The 19,257-nt window shown below is 38.7% G+C and overlaps 1 protein-coding gene across 1 annotated transcript in view; it reads left to right on the top strand.

The window, feature by feature from the left end:
- hmga2 (high mobility group AT-hook 2) overlaps nt 1–19,257 on the top strand; it is a 58,314-nt gene that overhangs the window by 13,612 nt on the left and 25,445 nt on the right. Inside the window, exon 3 of the mRNA XM_088072815.1 lies at nt 18–68. Within this exon, the coding sequence (XP_087928941.1) occupies nt 18–68 (51 nt within the window). The remainder of the gene's footprint in view (nt 1–17; nt 69–19,257) is intronic.

Raw genomic sequence — 19,257 nt, 5'->3', positions numbered from 1 at the left:
CCTATCTGTCTTCACAGAAAGCCGAGGCAACCGGGGAGAAAAGACCCAGGGGGCGACCCAGGAAATGGGTGAGTCTGTAGTTTGATTCTGAGTCTGAGCTTGATTCTGCTGCTGGATACTGAAACACATATTGTGAACAACATACAAAACCCTGTCGGAGAGAGAGAAACTCTTGCTACTCATCATTCAAAAGCATTTTGTTTCCCAGTGGATTTATCTCCTGGGTTTAAAACATAATTAGACGGACTGTTGAATTCTTCTGTATTTGTTATTAACTTTGATTATGTGGCCTGAATATGTCCAGAGGTTCCTCTCTGGTTGCTGCTGTATGTGTGTGTTCGGGGATATCTCCAAAATGTTTGCGTTATCAGTCAAAGAAAATGTTTACTCTCCACGCTGGCCGCAGGAATACTTAAATAATTCCACTGACAGCTTGAAGGCCTCACTGTTTATCAGCTCCAAAGTAACAGGCTTGATTGATAGCGCAGGGAAAGGCAGTCGGCGGTTAGAAGTGCCACCAGGAAGGGTGAGGAGAGAGGCAGGGAACATGAACTTTCTCCTGCATATATCACAGCTGCATTTTTATGTGTCAAAGGAGGAAAAAAAGAAGAAGTGAAAGCCAAAAGAACAGAGTGGAAGAGAAGTAAAGAGTGAATTTTAGATTTATTTTCATTTCCTGGATGGATTGGTGTGTTCCAAGAATCAACTCTTAGAATATTTAGTATGTTCTCCATTAACCAAACTCTCACTGGTGCAAGCTCTCATTGAGACTTATCAGCTTCATGCGGTAGCTTCAAAGGCTGCAGTGAGTACATGAGCTGCCTGGCTCACGTGCATGTGACTCTATTGGTCACGCTAACTTTGAATACATAATTTCTACATGAAACATGTGTCCGAGTCTGACTGCATAGGGATCTACATCACTATACAGTCAGCGATCACTGCAAAAGGATATAACAGAGGTGCTGAGTGCAATGTTAGCGTGACCAAAACAGTCACAATGGGAACATATCTGGGAAATATGCAGGTTGAAATAAAGCAAAATTTTCCTTAAATCGTGAATCAACGGAAAACTTATGCAAGTTAAGATTAGTGGCTGACAATCAATTAGACAGACTGAACAAAACGTGCATGACTTAATTAATCAAATAGAATTATTATACAGTCGGTGGAAAAGAGCGTCAACAACACACACTGTAAAATCTGATTTGATGATGTTGATGTACTTGAAAAGTGTATGTAAATATAGCTATCCATTTTAATGTTAACTTTATATGTAATTGTTAAGTTCACTTAAAATTTAGTTATATTTATTGAATTTTGTGAAGTCTCCTGATGTCATCATTGGCAAAATCCTCTTTTTCATGATCAAGTTAAGTCAGACTAACTTGGTTTATTGAAGTTGCTAAAACTTCAAAGTAACAAGGTTATTTCAACTTCGTCTTAAAATTAAATAAAGTAAATTTAGGTTAAGTTAACACTTAGATATAAAGTGAACATATATTAAGATTTATAGCTATATTTGCATATTGACTTTCAAGTTGCCTTGACACAATAATAATAATTAAAAAAAACCTTGTATATCGACTTTGACTTGAATACCAATGACTTGTAACTTCACTTGGACTTGAGCCTTTTAACTTGAAAAAACTTGATGCCTTCCCCCACACTTAGTTCAGAAGAGAACGTTACGAACATTTTTTTCCAATGTAACATGAGTTAAATACACCAAGACAGGACAGAAACATGTCAGTTTAATTCTGTTGTGGTAAATAATTCTATACGCTTTAAAGTGCAAAGTCAGCACTACTTTTTTATGATTAACTTCAGTTTCACTTGTTTTAAACAAACTTGTTTTAACAAATGAATACTAACTTTAAAAAAAAAAAACCTTTATGATTTTATAAGATTTATATCAGGGTTTCCCTTACATTCTTGTATTTGTGGCGGCCGCCATGATCAAAACATCTGCCGCCCCGAATAGATTTTCTATTTTTGGAGCTGGACCATTTATTAGGAGCACTGTTGAATAGTTTATACTGTTTGGTTATGTATAGCACTACAGTATTGGAGGGTAGAGTGTAATCAGGGCACAGAGGGAGCAGCAGAATGTCAAGCGCAGTGAAAGGGAAAATTTCTGTTTGCAAACAGCCATTCATTTTGCTTGGTGTAAAAGTTTGCTTTTAGTTACATTAAGTGCTCTTTTTATCTATCGATCTGATCTGATCAGTTCTAAAGACATTGACAGATCAATTATCCACCACATAAGTCACGAACCGTTGCTGAAGAAAAAAAAGAACTCATGAAGAGCTCCACCTGTGGTGCGTTCATGGACCCACAAAAGATTTCCAGATTTAGAGAGTGGACATAGAATGATAAGAGGGGCACATACTCATGTAAAGGAAAAAAAACCAGCAACAACATAGTACTTCATAGTATGCATTGTAACTTTTTTGGCAAATAATTTGTGGTAAATTTAAAACCAGCTGTGTAAAGTCTTTGTGAGTTTCACTACTATTGAAAATATATGTATCAGCCAAGCACCATGTTCAGTCAGAGCAACAACACCAACAAGTCAGTTTTTTTTTCAGCCCAGCCGTGGGCAGCCTCTGAACCCTTGGACTGAGCTGATAAAACAGGGAGCTTTACTGCAGCGTTTCCTTTGTTGTGCAGCCTGCCGGTGCCTGCATGTCCCAGGTACACACACCAACATCCACCCACGCAGCGGCCTCGGTTGCTTTACGTCAACCGTCCTGGCAGAACTACAGTAAGGCCGCGCTGCAAACCAGTCAGTTTTGCATTGTAAATAGCGTACCTTTGTGACTGCTACAGGCCATATGCTGACGCCCATATGACAAAGTCTCTGCCTTCCGGCTGCTTTCTGCTCCATCTGAAAGAGAATGTTTAACCAGCACAGCTACCTGTCAGCACCATAATTAGTCTCTTTAGCTGCTTTTTTTCTTGTCTTCTTGTTTAGTTTACACATCTCAACGTTAAAGGATTCAGGAGCAATGCAGCAGCATAATGCACTTGCATGCCTCAACTTTTAGTTGATGCCTCATATATATACATGTGTGTGTGTATATATATGTGTGTGTGTCTGTGTGTGTGTGTATATATATGTCTGTATGTATACAAATACTATATCAAAAGATGTAGCAGGATTTAAGGACTAATTTCAATTTTATTTTTATCTTCTATCTTCTGTGTATATGTATATGTATATGTATATGTATATACATACTATGTATATGTTTAATGGCTTTTTTGTCAAATAATTGCTGAATTTCTATAGTTTAAAGCAATTAGTCACATTTTTATCTGGCATTATAAGGGAAAATGTTGGCACAGGTGTGGTTGATGTGGTGATGCTTTTTATGCTCCACCTTACTGGCTACAAAACATAATCAGTTGGTCTGGTCATGCATTTCGTTTCCTGTTTCCTTTATCAGTCAATGGCTGATATTTTGACATTCGTAACAAAATTGTCTGCTGTCTGAATGCCGAAAGGTTTAGGACTGTGATTAATTTCAGAGCGGATGGTTCCGGAGTCATCAAATACTACTGCTTTTGTAGTGCTTTCGGTGTAAGATCCTGACGCCAAAAGCATGATACGCCGCTGGAGGGCATCAGTTGAGAACGTGGCCAGACAGAATTGTTTGTAAGGTTTTATACGGGGCCAGATGTTTGAACGGCACCTGATACAGGCAGTAGGATAATGCAGACCAGACAGCGTTAGTTGAGAATGCAGATGAACAAAACCTGTCGCATCCACATGACGCACTGCTGGAGTATATAGTATATGTCATCCTAAATTGTGATAATAAAATATCGCTCAGCTGTTGTAAGCTTGGATCGGCATGAACTGCCTACTCTTGATGGAATTAGTGGTTGTACATATATTGGCGTCAGGGTCAGTATTTGTAAATATTCTAATGCACAGAACATTTTTGCCACAGCATTGGTCCATTAATAAAAAAATAGAAATGTCCAAAAGCAGTAGGAGATTTATAAATTTCCAGTCAGCTGGTGGAGTTTCTCTTTATCACCACCACACAGCTGGCAGGAACTGATCCAGGGTCAGTCTCATCGGTATGTCACCTTGCTCCTCTGCCTTATGGCTGCAGGTCCTGTTCTCTGTGTGCAGGTGCTGAGATGGATGGGTAGACCTCTGCAGAGCTGACCAGCTTCCTCTGCTAGTAAAAGCTTGAAGGGGGAGTCTCTGCTCTCCAATAGATTGCATTCATCACAGCAGTCCCCCTTTTCTGCTGCCAAATGGCGACGGTCCAACGGATTTTATGTGTTGGTTCCTCTACAGGCAAACTAAACTCTTTGTCCCTGTTTGAAGGCGTGTTACAGTATAGCTTTGGCAACCTTAACATTTGGCTGCCTATAACACCCATTTCTGAACAAAATTAGTGCAACTATGCAGGTTTTTTTAAATGTTAAAATTAGGCAATAGACTCCCTTACCGGAAGATGACTATGCCTTTCTGTTTTTTTTTCTTGTATGTTTCCAGCTGGCACTGGGCATCAATATTTAGTCAAAAAAACATTTGACTCTTACATTGGATGGACTGTAACATTTTGGTTGGAATGGAAATCAGATTGATGTTTTATTAAGTCCAAAATCATGAGAATTTCACGTTGTGTGGATGTTATCATGACATGGTTTTGGTCTACATACGACTAAATATTGTTATTCTACATTGAGACTTGCAACCAACAAAGTATCATTGTCATCTGTCATCAGTATTCCACACCAAATTGACATTGGCATCAGATGTTTTGACTGAAATTGAATTTTGGTCACCCAAAGTCACAACCTAAATTCATCCAAACACCAATGCTCAATGACAGCCAGCTGGGTTACGTTCCACCTCACAAATTTGTTGAAAAACACCAAAAACACAGGAGAATTTGAAATGATGTTTAAGTGCTGTTTGGACAGAGACGGATGAAATTTGTCCCTTAGATGACAAAGAGTCGCCAAAGTTCCTGATTTTGGAGTAAACTGTCCCTTTGAGCTCAGATGACTGCCAGTGACCTACCACAGTTTGCTATACTTATGTCCAATGTGAAATGGCATCTCAATATTGTAGTATCTTTTATTTTGCAACGTTTCTAAGGAACAGTATTTCAATTGATTTCCTTCTGTCTTTACAATGTTTTGGTTGAAAACAGTGCGAGGGAATAAAGAGAAAATAACCAGCCTGTTCTCATTTCGAAGTTGTCATATACTGTGGCTTTGTTGGTGATTTTGGCATAAGATACCGATGCCAAAAGCCACCTTTGATGGCACTATGATATCCCATGAGGCAGTGTCAGTTTGTTACGTAGCCAGATGGAAGCTTTGACTGTGTTATGATATGCCACCAGTTAGCTGGATAGAACCTGTTGTGGCAGTGTGATACGCTGCTGGTAACAACGTAGTATAAGGAAGGTATGGTATAAGGATCCCGTCCGAATATAGAGCAAAACCATCAGTTTTTTTTCCCCCTAAACTTAACCACATCAGTGTTTCCTCTACACTCATTTAGGAGTGGCGGCCCGCCACTCCTAAATCCTACCCGCCGCTCCTTCAAATGTCGTTTTTTTTTGGTTGTTTTTTTTTTTTAAATTGCAAATACACCACCGCCGCATCACAGCACAGTCCTGCACTGCGTTGGGTGTCGCGAGTGCTGAGGCAGATAACTATCTTGCTCCGTATCTACTCTTTGGGGTAGATACCACTCCCACCTCCCAACAGAACTAACTGGTGCCGACGTTAATTAGCTACTCGCATCCAGGCATCAGGTCGGAGAGTCAGAGGAGTGTCGGCTTGAAAATAGCGTGCAACTTACCGGAGAAAAGGTAGACTTATTAGCTTAAGAAAACTTATAATAGATTTTATTAGTTAAATAAACATTCGCAAAATATTGATGGCCAGCTAAGGTTACGTAGCTTAAGTTAATTGGGCCTGGTGCCAACTCAACTCAGTGTCGCTAATGTGAGTAAACTAATTGATAGCATTAAGTGATATACACGCCATGATGTATTTTTACATTCAGCCTTTAAAAAGCGATTTTCATGCCAACCATTCAATAAAAAGGGGCATTATGCTGGGCATAAAACTAAAATCTGCAGTCAAGTGTCATTTGTTTACGCTGCCACGGCTCCCCGGAGAGCCTGCCCCCGCTGCTGAAAAAAATCCTAGAGGAAACACTGCACATGCTTCTGTTGCCTAAACCTAACCACTCATGTCTTGTAGCCTAATCCTAAGCATGTCCTTTTGTTGACATCCTAGTATTGGTTGCCATGTGCTTTTGTTTTCTAAGCATAACCGCCTGTTTTTGTTGCTTGATCCCACCATGTGCCTATGCTGACACCCCGGCATCGGTAGCAGCATACCGGAACGTTGACAGCAGATGCAGCATAACATATAGACGCCAAAGTCCACTGACAAAGTGGTGGTATGTGACGGCTCTGTATGGAAACGTGTGGAAATAGCCAGTTTGTAGATGATTCCTGGCGTTTGGTTAATTAATTTATTGATCGTCATTTGATGGCCATCAAGTAATACAGCAAAACTGCACAAACAATGTCTAAGGTGAACAAAGATGATTAGTCGAGCAATGTTCCAACAAATGCAAAGCACAAGTTGGTCCATTTGTATTTGTATAGAGAGGACAGGAAAGAGGAGAAAACATGATTCTGGATCGGTCTCTATTTGCTTCCCTGTCCTCTGGTCAGCCAGCTCCTCTCTGCCAGAGTTTGGAAGCCAAACTATTTCGCTACCCTTGGGCTGTCCTGCTGCCCTCCACACAGCTGCCTCTTTGTGTTTGACATCCGACGTAACTCACACCCAGGACACACTCATACCCATCTCCCCTTTCTGTGCCCACGCAAACCCTCGCTGCTGTTAAATGGAGTCTACTGTGAGACTAATGCCCTCTGCATTAAATGTGCGGAAATGACTAAGTGAATGGGTGAGGGAGCACAAGTGCTGTGGCATGAGAGTGTGTTCGGGGAGCTGATAGAGTGTGAATGGGAGAGGTCTACTCCCATCTCACACAAGGCTCTGCTGCTCTTGGCTTCGGGTCAGATGCTGAAGGCAGGTGCCAAGCGTTGGAATCAGAGCTCGGAGGAGAAGAAAAGTAAGAAAGTCTGGCAGAGGTGATGAGCAGCACGATTAGGAGTTTGTCCAGCAGCTTTGAAAGAGCGGCGAGGAGGCCTGGAAAGCCCTCCGAAACTAGCAGCATGTGAGAACCTTTGAATGTCTGCATGTGTAAGGCAGGAGTAATTGTACTATTGTGATCAGTGTCAGACATTAAAAGGCTTTTTATAGCCTTGGCATGCTTCGCAGAGAAAATATGGAACTTGGCCTCCAGGGATCTGGGCAACAGATCCTCCGGCAGAGCTGGTCTCCAGAGTGAGTCAGGGGCTGAATCAGAGCAGTGGTGCACAAGCAAGACTAACACAAGTCTGAATTTTTGGTATGATATATTCTAGAGCATTATAAACCTTTCTTGACCTTTATGTTTGACAAGATGATCTTAACTCAAAGTTTACTTTCTTGATTGGACAATTTTCATCATCAAACGGAGTTTGCTTAGATGTTCAAAGTTCCATATTTACGTCATATGCTAACATCATGTGTTAACACAACCACTGCCTCTGTTTAGAGATGGGCCACCTTGATCTCCTGGTCGATGATCTTTGACCTCCTCCCAGTCGATGCTGGTGTTCGAGCACATTTTTTTCCCAAAAGTTTTTTTGTTAAGTCCCGCCCTGCTGCACTTTGATTTGCCAGTAACTGTTAAGTTGATTCATCAAGGTCGGATGCAGTTAGGGTTAGGGCACTGAGCCATCAACATCTACTTTATCTAACAAGTCTTCATACCTATAAGACAGAAAAGATTGTTTTCAATGACCTCTAAACTGTTGGCTGTCTGACTGTTGGAGCGTAACAGCGACAGGTGCCATTGCTAAGTCCCACCCTGCTACGCTTTGATTAGCTAGTAATTGTCATGCTGACTTGTCAAGGTTGGACAGTTAAGTTTTGAGGAAAATTTTCAACTTTACCATCAAGATCTACTTTATCTAGCGTATCTTCATACTACAGACAGAATAGGTTGTTTCCAGTGACTCCCAAAATGACGTATATGACTGTTGTATCCGTAAAAGCTACAGGCGCTACTGCCAAATCCTACCCTACTGCACTGTGTCATGTTGAGTAGTCAAGGTTGGACAGGGTTAGGTTTTTAGCAAAAAATTCAGCTGACTCATCAAGATCTACTTTAACCAACATGTTTTTATACCTGTAAGACACAGTAGGTTGTTTCCACTGACTCTCAAAATGATGTTTGTGACCATTGGATCCGTAAAAGCGACAGGCACGACTGCCAAGTCCTACCCTACTGCACTGTGTCATGTTGACTAGTCAAGGTTAGACAGGGTTAGGTTTTTAGCAAAAAATTCAGCTGAATCATCAAGATCTACTTTATCCAATATGTCTTCATACCTGAAAGACACATAGCTTGTTTACACTGACTCCCAAAATTATGTTTATGACCGTTGGAGCATAACAGTGACACTTCTATATTTAATGTTGTGAAGCAATCGCAATTTGGTTACATTTAGGCAAACTACTTGTTTAGTTTTCGGCAAAGATCGTTTGGGTTAAAATACGTATGATTGTTATGTAACATAAGTAAGTAACATAATATAAATACATAACGCAAGGCAGTGCATAACTATGTCATGTCCATAATGTAAGTACGTCAAGTACTGTAAATCCGAGAAGTTGATCTTAGTTAAATTAATCTTGGAAATCCATATATTTCTGAACCTAAAAATGACAAGTGAAATCACCTTATTGTTTCTAAGTGTAAGCAACTTCAGTAAACCAAGTTAGTCTGACTTAACTAGATCATGACAAAGAGGATTTCACCAATGATGAAGTAAGGAGATTTGTGAGTTCTGTGTTAACATGTTTGAGAATATACAAATATGGTTGACTAGTTTGCTAAGAGCAGAATGCAGGTATTAACTTTACTATAGTAAATTTGATTTACTGAAGTTGGCAAAACTTGGAAACACTGATTTAAATGAAATTGTCATTTTAAGTTGCAAAACTAAAAACTAAAACTAAAACTGCAACTAGGATTGCATTTTGAGGAAACTTAACAATTAGATACAAAGTAAACAAATTAAGGGTAATAGTTATAATTACTTAAATTTTTCAAGTCAGTTGTTTCCCAGATTTTTTTAAAAAGTAAAATTAACTTGTCATATTTTACAGCTTAAGTTTACTTACCTGTGTAATTAAAAATAAGTCTACTCTGACTTTTGGACCAAAGTCCTGTGTATGTTTAATCCATCCATTCACACCGACCTACTCCCGTCCTCCTCCTTTGCTCCCGTCTTTAATTTTCACTTAAATATGGATCGTAATAATCTGTTTGCACAGATTCCATATAAGGCAGTTTTCTAGGGGGCGGAGGGTGTGACTTCATCAATTCACGAGCCCAGTGTGTTACAATTTGATGGATGCACACACACCATGGAAAAACAATCTTAAAGCTGTTGACGTTCATTCATAGACAGAGAATTAAACCTGTTGACTCAGATCTTCCATCAAGGGTTTTTCAGACTTATCTAAAAAAATCATGAGATTTGACTGTAACGTTGGACATTTTGGACAAAAATTACAGACTCAGGAATATAACGTCTTTTAATTTAGGAAACATCTGGGTAAGGAGTGTGTGTGTGTGTGTGTGTGTGTGTGTGTGTGTGTGTGTGTGTGCGTGTGTGTGTCTGTCTGTGAAAGACGTATAAAATCTGAACTTGCTCCTTGCTTTACAACATTGCATTATGAATCATTTAAAGTAGTACATTTAATCATTTAATTCAAATGATTATAATTATGATTACTTTCATTTATTATTTTAAATTCTAATCATAACAGAACCATTATGTTAGATTCAGACACTGATTTTATTTATGCATAGGTAATGATGATTGACTAATGTCCGAAAACTGAATGCACCACATTTAAAAGCAGAATTTTCCTCTAATCTGATAGCGCAGATAAACACATTAAAGCTGTGGTTCAATCCTGTTTGATCATCAGAAAAACATCTAAAAGATTAGACTTCATCTCTTCATCAAAGACGTGTTATTTATATCACTCCCTCATCACCTTGACTATCTAACTCTGCTCTAGGGCATTTGCAAAAAAAAAAAAAAAAAGAAAAGAAAAAAGTCATTAATTCAAAACTTTAAAGTGAAACAAAGAAACAAAACCATATTTCATCCCTCTGCAGACTATCTGCATTTTTGATTGATTACAAAATGTGATTACTTTAAAATATCTCACCCTAAACTAAATATGTGATCTTTTAGCGCCTTATGTTCCCCCTCGCTCCCCGAGACCCTCAGATTCTTCTCTTCTTGTTGTTCCAAGATCTAGAGGTGATAGAAGCTTTGCTCATGAGGCTCCTGGAATGATTTGCATGGTGAGTTCAGGGCAGCAAACTCTGTATCTTTTTTAACCCTTTGAAACCCAAGCAAATTAGCTTAATTTAAAAAAAAAACAAAAAACATGGGAAAAACACAAAAAGCATCGAAAGAAGAAATGACTCAAAAATGAGCAGGAACTTAGTACAGGAAAATTAGTTAAAAAAAGAAAAAGAAAAGAAAAGAAAAACATTTTAAAATACAGCAAAAACAAGGCAGCAAGATTTGATGAAACGTGTTTAAAATATACATAATTCTATAGCAACATTTTAAATATAAAATTATTGTAATTGTATATGTACTTTTTTCTCCTAGATTTTTTCTTTTCTTTCCTTAGATATTTTTTTCCCTTTCTTTAAAAAAAAAAATCTAAATTGAATGATTTTGCAGTTTGTGGAACATTTCTTACCAAGTTGCTCATTCACTTTTTTGTTTTGAAAGAAATCACCGCAATTTCTTGAGGGTTAAAGGTTATATAGCTGTGAAAGGCATCTGAAAGCAGCACAAGAAAAGTGATGTCTTTCCAGGTTTCAGAGGGTAAAATCACCTTAAGAGAAGAAAAAGAAAATAAAAAGAAAGAAATGAAAACAAGCAAACAAAAAAGCAAGGCAACAAGACTCAGTAAAAAGTGCAGAAACATGTTATGATTCTGTAGTATAATTTGAAATATGTAATTATGGTAATTATAAATATATTTTTTCCCTAGATTTTCTTTTTTGTCCTAGATTTATTTCCCCTAGCGTTTAAAAATAACTTTCTAATTCTACTAATGTCTTGCAATTTGTGGAATATTTCTTACCAAGTTGCTCATTGACTTTTCTCTCATGTTTTTGAAAGAAATCAAAGGTTTAAATAGTTGTGAGATGCATGTGAAAGCAGCTCAAGAAAAGTGATGTTGCTTCAGGTTTCAGAGGGTTAAATCACCTTAAAAAACACCTAAAAATTACTTTTTTATAAATCGTAGCAGCGCTGTTAACAAAGCGGACTGTTCAGGTGTACTGTTTTTCAGAGTGTTTTTCACCCTTGCCGCCATGGGATTTAAATCAATGTGACGGCAAGTTTTACAGAAATGTTGCGACGTCTAACCTTTTATGACTGCCCTCGCGACTGTATAAATATGACTTCATATTTACAAAAGTCATCCTGGTGGCATCATGGATCTCCCTTTTTTATGTTTGCAAAATGCATTCGTTCATAATTTACGGGAGATAAAGTTGCATGCTTTGTGGCTTTGCCTGTTTATGATAACTCTCCTGTAATTCCTCTGTCCATAATAAACAAACTGGTGATGCAAAACCTCATTTTCTTTGTGCTGCTCACAGAACATGCTGTTAGAATTCTTATGACTCAGTTCCATTTATTTATAAAAAAACAGGTTTTTTTGCATTAAGGTTGCAGTTAATTACACTTGTAGTGACATGTGTCTACTGAATGATTTAGTGCATTTAGTTATTTTTAGATTGGTTGTGCTGTACGGTACTGCTTCCCCAGGCTATTTGTAAGAGCGAGAGAAAGAAAGACCTCAGAGACCACAGAGACACTGAAAGGAGTTGGGGGTGGGCAGCAGCTTTGCCTCATTCCCCACATTCTCAACCCCCCACCTTTCTCCAGCCCTGGCTGCTGGCGGGCTGGATGGCTGGATTCCAGCCACTAGAGGCCTTTGTTCAGACAGGGACTCTACAAACATCAGGAGTTCTCTGGGACGTTAGCGGATTTCCACAGGTCACCTATGCCTCTCTCTACATACTCCCACCCCCCCTTTTTCCTGCTGCAGTCTCTGGAAGAGTTTAATCATTTCACTCTGAGTCTTCAGCGAGCTGTTACACAGATTAGTATGTAAAAAGCAGTGGCGTTTAAGACTGCTACTAACATTTTGGTCAACATGGCATGAATCAAACATCCTTTCACTCCATATCACTAAAACTTAAAAAAATAGTTTTGTTCTTTTGTTCTTCTGTTGATTAAGTACTTCCACAGAATAGTGCTTCATTATGAAAGCTTTCCTTGCAGAAATCCTCAGGCATACAGTACATTTATATCCCCAAAATGTTATTTTTTCCCCTTATTTAAAAAAATACAATATTTCTACTGTATTCCTGTAATATTCCTGTTTACATACAGCTATGCTTACTCCAATCAATAGAATAGAATATAAGATACTTTATTCATCCCTGATGAACGTGTCGGTGTCACCTCAAAATAGAAAAAAAAAAAAAAATGTAAAGGTTTTTGTGGGACCATGAACGCAGCAAAGGCAGAGCTCTCATGAGTCCATTTTATCCCCCAGAAGCAGTTTGTGACTCAGGTGGATAACTCATCTACTGATTCATTCAGAGCTGATCAGATCAGATCAATGGATGAAAGAAGGAGCTGCTGTAAAAGAAGTGAAAGCAATCTTTTAGACCCAACACGATGAATGGCTAAGTTTCACTTTCACTGCACCTTACATTCTGCTGCTGAGAGTGTTGTGCAATCAACAGCCAAGCGCTATAGATATCTTCCAATAGTGTTTCTAATGAACAGTTCAGCTCCAAAAATATAAAATCAATATGTCATGGCAGGCTGCCATAAATAAATAAATGTGCGGGAAACCCTGTAAAACATACAGGAAATTTACATGAAAATTTATATTACACTAATATTCCCATTGACATGAAGCAATGTACACTGCGATTAACATGTCCTTACATGTTGTTTATCATGTCAAAATATAGAAAAGTTGAATGGTGTTCGCTTTTGGCATTTTTCTGCTTTGTGTCAAAATACTTTTTTTTTGCAAAGTTTTCCACTGGACTTGTTGGACCGTACTAACACAGCCTCTCTGTTTTGAGACTTCAAGTATTTTATAATGCTTAAGAGTAGTTAAAAACCCTGGTTGAGACTTATAGTCCTGTAAATATGAATGACGAATGCTCCTAAAACCCAAATAATATCGGCATATCCTATGTCTACAACGTTTAGAATATCTAAACAGAATATGTTGTTTACATGACCTGTATCAAACTCAGAATATTGTTATAATTAGAATAATAGTGGAATATTGGCTTGCATGTAAACCTATCCAGTGATGCATCAGGAATTAACAGAGGAAACTGTTGGAGGTTGGCATGGGCAATGATAACCACAACTACAAACCTAACAAACTGAAGTGCCAGCAAGAGGATTTACACACTCAGATAATCTGGTGATGCATTACACCACACTATCGTAGCGCGGCGTGTACAGTCGGAGCCGCAGGATGCCAGACACAGTGAAAGTGAAACCTCACTTTTCATTTAGCTGGATCTAAAAGCTTGCTTTCACTCACCCTGTAGCAGCTGCTCCTCTCATCCATCGATCTAATCTGATCAGCTCAAACAATCAATCATCCACCCAGCAACTCAAACATCATAAACTGCTGCTGAGGAAAAAATCTCACGAAGAGTTCCACCTGCACTACGTTCAGGGTCCCGCAAAAGCATCCAAATTTAGAGAGGGGACAACAAAACAATAAAAAAAAATAAAAAAAGGGGGGGCACACTACCCCAAGATAAAAAGAAGGATGTTTGCAACAGCAAACTTGGCAAATCATGAATCACCAGCGAGGGGATTTACATGCAGATATAATGTAACCTCGATTTTCTTAAAATTTAAACAAATAGATGAAATATGTATCTTTTGCAAAGTGTTGCTAACTTGAATATTTTATATATACTTTTTGCTGGAAAATATACCAAATAAATATACAAAAAAAATAGATAAACTGGCTTGTTGACTTGTTTCAGTGCTCCATAGGGAATTCCCATGTTGAAATTTTAGGCCATTACTAACATCAATTTCACACTTATGTGTAGGATACAAATCATTCTGGAAAAATCAAGTTAATTTTTAGTTCAAAACAGATTTTTTTTCTTTACTTTGCTCCTTAGGGGTTCTGTAGAAACCATTAAAAGCAGCAAAAAAAAAAAAAAAAAGAAAAACAAGCTGAGCGTCTGCTGGTATATTGTAATGAAACAAGCAAACCTGCCCACAAAATCTTAACATGCACATTAAGTGAGAGAAGCAGAGCACTTATTCAGAGTACCGCTCATTCACTGTTTGTTTTACACAGGAAGTTACATGGCTGTCCTGTGGTGTCCTGGCTGTTTGTGCAGCGATGGCTTGGATTTTTCCCTCTTCCTTTCACAATGCACTTCTTTCAAATTCCTTAAATAGATATGGACATTTATGTCATTAGAGTATTTCTGCTACCACTATTATGAGGCAGGAAGTGAGCTGTTCCAGGCCCGACAGGTTAATTCATAACATCTGCAAGGCTCTGTTAAAACAAGGCAGAGCTGAGTGCCATGCATACAGTCCTTCCTGTTTCAAAGCAGCCCCGCATGCACACTGGGAAACAGCCACATGCATTTGCATCAAATGGTTCCAAGACACCAAAGACTGCTGCATATAATACATGCTCAACAACAAAAAAAAGTTTGTGATGTTTTAAAATTCTGTAAATGCAAAATCCAATATACCAAACAAAAAGCAAAGAAATATTTGTAAAGTCTAAGCAGACATATTGCATTTCCTCTTTCCCTTTGAGATACTCTGGGAACAGATTTCACTTCAAACAGCAGAGGCTCCTAAATGGAGCCGATCCAATTTGTCTGCGCCTTTCTTTCCTTTCAGAGCACCCCCCAAAACCCTACCAACAAAAGCCTGCTTGTCTGCTAGGAATTTTCCACATTCCTTGCAACGACAGACATTTTTCTCCTGTACAAAGGGCCCTTCGGCAAATTCCCACTAATCGCCGGGTTTAGTTGGACCCTGATAGGTGCAATTCATAACTCTGGTGGGGCAATGGTTGGATTGGGGGGGGGGCTTTAGCTGTGAGATCCCTGGTTTATTTCCATCACTTCATATGGCATCACAACATATGGCTTTTATCCAGGATAATGATGGCTGTTCAGGAGGGAAAGCTACTGGGTGGCACTGGTGTCCAGGTGTAATTTGCACTGGTCAGTTGACGGTTTGTTCTTTGGTCTTGTTTTCTTCTGTGTGCTTCCTGGGGTTAATCAGACAGAACGTTTACATGCACGGTTAAATTGAGCTACGGTTAGCTCATTTAGGTCATTTAATATGGTGTAAGATAGCTGTCAAAAAGATGTATCCATAATTAATCATTCTTATTTGTAATTTTAACAATTTCTATGTCAAAAAAGTTGATATACACAAAATTCTACTGTCATATACGTGAGTCTGTGAAATTGGGTTCAAGTTTGGATTGTTTTCCTCCAACTGCACATGCCCCAGAGGCAAACATGGAGGGCAACATGGTACCAAGTAGTAGCAGCTCCGGAGAAACATCACAGGTAATGTCAATCATAACGTGCATTGCATAGCCATTATTTCTTTCATAAAATCGAACCATTATGTAAAATATACATTTCTTGGAGTCACAAACTTATTGCTTTAACTTGCAAGCTAAAGACATTCACATGTTGATGATGCTATTGTAATGCTATCGTTACTGGGATTAGAAGTTGGCCAGTGCTATGTTATTTTAGTTAGTTAGCACTGAACTGCATGTTATGAAACATTTAACGTTACCCTAAACATAATGCACTGACCCTATATGTTCATCACCACAGCATTAACAATCATGCCACATTTGGGATGAGTTAATGTGAACCCATAACTTTGTGATAACATGGAAGGAGTGAGAAGGTTGATATGCATGCGCATGCGCAGTTGGAGGAATTGCAGAACGATTACTCTCCCTGCGACCTGACTGTGACCTCAGTGACGTCATTTCAGCACTTTTCGATTTGTACACGTAAACTTGGATTCGTGCTCACAGTGAAGACTACGTAGTAGTAGAAATGTGAGTTATATTCACAAGACTTTGCACTCACAGATTTTACACTCATACTCATAAAAACAATGCAAACTCAAACCCAGTTTCACAGACTCACGTATATGACAGCAGAATTTTGTGTAAAACAACTTTTTTGACATAGAAATTGTTAAAATTACAAATAAGAATGATTAATTATGGATACATCTTTTTGACAGCTATCTTATGCCATAATTTAATAGGACTACTGTCCTTGTCCCAGTATGAAAGCACCAGAGGAGAATCAATTTATTGACAGAAGTATGTCCAACTGCGCCACAGTTGGTGGTGATATGCCCTCTTTTAAGCCTTATTCCCATTGCACAAAAAAAACTCTATCACCTCCTTACATCTGCCTTTTTAATGCAATGGGAATGCATACATTCGGCATTCACATCCGGGTCAAATGACTCTGCAGTAGATACAGGTTTTTTGCCTCCAGCTCTGATCTGCATTGATGGGAACGCAACATCCGGGTGAACATGCTAATTTCAGCTCCTTAAACGCTGAGATGCAATGATGTGCCATCACTAATTACCCTCCCCACCCACCCAAATTAGTCTGCACTGAGTTTGAAAGAGGGACTTTAAAAGTAAGAGATAAATAAAGAGAAGACACCAAAATGTTTTCAAAGATCTCTGTTCCTGCTGTTGTCTGCTGTTTAACTGTTCTCCTGCCTGTCTGTGATGTCGCCCGGACACACAAACAAGACAACACAAACAGACACACATACATACACACATACATGCCAGCTGACAGAGAGGCCGACTCGTCCTCCAGAGGTGAGTTTAGTGGCAGTGGACATCAAATTTCAGGTCAAATTTAGGGGTGTATCTATGTTTAAAAAACCTGAGTGCACACGCTAACTTTGGTGAGAAAGGAGCACAAGTTTGGGGGATATTAGTTGCTACTGGACCCTCCTCTGGTTGACCTATTATGTCACATACCAAGCAAGTGAACAAGTAGCAAACGGGTTGCATGTCAAATGGTGAAAACATGGCGCTGTACATTTTATGTGTACTCTCGTGTCTCGTGTTGTTTTCTTCCCTCCTTCTTTTGTTTTTTGCAGCTTTCTGCTATGAATTTATCAACCCCCAATTGCATTATATAGGTATGTTAGTCTGACTTTGAGAAATTCGACTTAGTACAATTTCTGTCAGTCTAACATGTATTTGAAAGTCCAGTTTTTGTTGGACTAAAACAATAACTTACTTTTTCTTACATCATGTACACGTACTGAGAGGTCAAGTCAACAGAAGAACTTCCACATTTTTGATGGATTTTGAATTCAATCCTATAATCTTTAGAGGAAGACCTGCATGTTTGAACAAGTTAGAGTGCCTGATCTGGAGACAGACAGACAATAACAAGCTGTAATCAGACTCTTCCACAGAAGACAAGTGCTGATGAACACCAAGATTTATATTATTTGCTCTCTCTGAGACTACAAGCCTGAATCTGGTAGACTGCTCATGTAGGGAAATCTCACGGGGTCAAGTTCAAGGCAAAATTTTCGTTGAAATAAAAGAAACAAAGAACAAGAGAGGAAATAAAAAGCATGCACATGTGGGCGAGAAATTGGGGGAGTGTGTGCATGTACGGAAGGAAAGAGAAACTTTTTAATTGTATCATGAGCCGTGCAAAAAGGTTTTAGGTTTTGCTGAAGGCCAAGGTTGTTTCTTTTGGGAGGATGAATTTGCTCAGTGAATGCCATGGCTACCTGCCTGTATGAAATGAGATATCGTGTGTGAAAAGATGTCTGCTTGTCCTGAGATTGATGCTAGATGAAGGCTCATGAGGTCATCAGAATTCGAGGAGCATGAAAGTATTCAGTTCATGTCATCTGCTTTTCTGACCACAAGGCATGTACGATTTGAAATATTCGTCTGAACATGATGGAAAGGTCAACTGGTGACCAAAATCCAGACTGTGGATGTCTTTACAGCAGTAGACTGTAAAATTAATTAACGTAGCTACTGTAACATCACCCGCTGGTTTATGCACTGCTGTTCTGAAGCCTCAAGTTTGGCATTTTGGCTGTCGCCATCTTGTTTTCTTAGAGCCAGAAGTGACCATATTGGGACGAGAGGGAGGAGCTGTGGAGGAGGGGTTAGTTTGACTCAAAGACTGTAGTGACAGTCAAGCGGCCTTGCTTTTAAACATGTGTAACTATGGGCCTTAAAAAACATAAACGGAAAGTTCTAAAAATTATTTTTAAAAAAATCACCCCCTGTACATTTGTCATGCATGTGGAAATTTGTTATAGAGACCAAAACCATCTTTTTTGTATCAGTATATGTGTATATTTTTTCCATAAAGATGGAAAATTGAAAATGGGGCTCTATGGAGATTGACTCTGTTTTGGAGTAAGCCTTAAGTGAAAATTTAATGAACTTTAGTTTTTGGCACTTCTGCATTGGCTTCATTTTTCAGCCTTGGAGGTTGCAACTTGTTTCAAACATTTGATGGAAACAGGTTCATCAGGTTCATTCTGGGACCAATTTATGCCACTGATATAATGATAATATAAAAGCATAATAATGCAAGTACACTCCTTCAAAAAGCAACAAACTTTTATATTCTTAACAATACTATATTTTATATATTCTTAAAAAAATGAATCAACACTTGTTAATATATACATGAAAGTATATTCAGTCATGTACTATTATAGGAGTATTCCAAACTTTCAAGATTTTTGCTTCTGGTGACTGATAGAAAAGCTTAATGAAGCTCCCTGAACATTGCTGTTACCTTCATGGGTGGTTTGCTGTTGAATTTATGAAGTGGTGGATGAAATTGTTGGGAGGTAAAACTACAAATGATCATCTTTGTAGCTTGTTGCCAGGGGTAGGCAAGCTCATGACTATTAGGACTGTGCGTTTTCCATTAAAAGAA

The sequence above is a fragment of the Plectropomus leopardus genome, chromosome 22 (genome assembly GCF_026936395.1).
Source record: "Plectropomus leopardus strain MGB_pleo_1.0 chromosome 22, ASM2693639v1, whole genome shotgun sequence".
Lineage (NCBI taxonomy): Eukaryota > Metazoa > Chordata > Actinopteri > Perciformes > Serranidae > Plectropomus > Plectropomus leopardus.
This window is presented reverse-complemented; position numbering and strand designations above follow the sequence as displayed.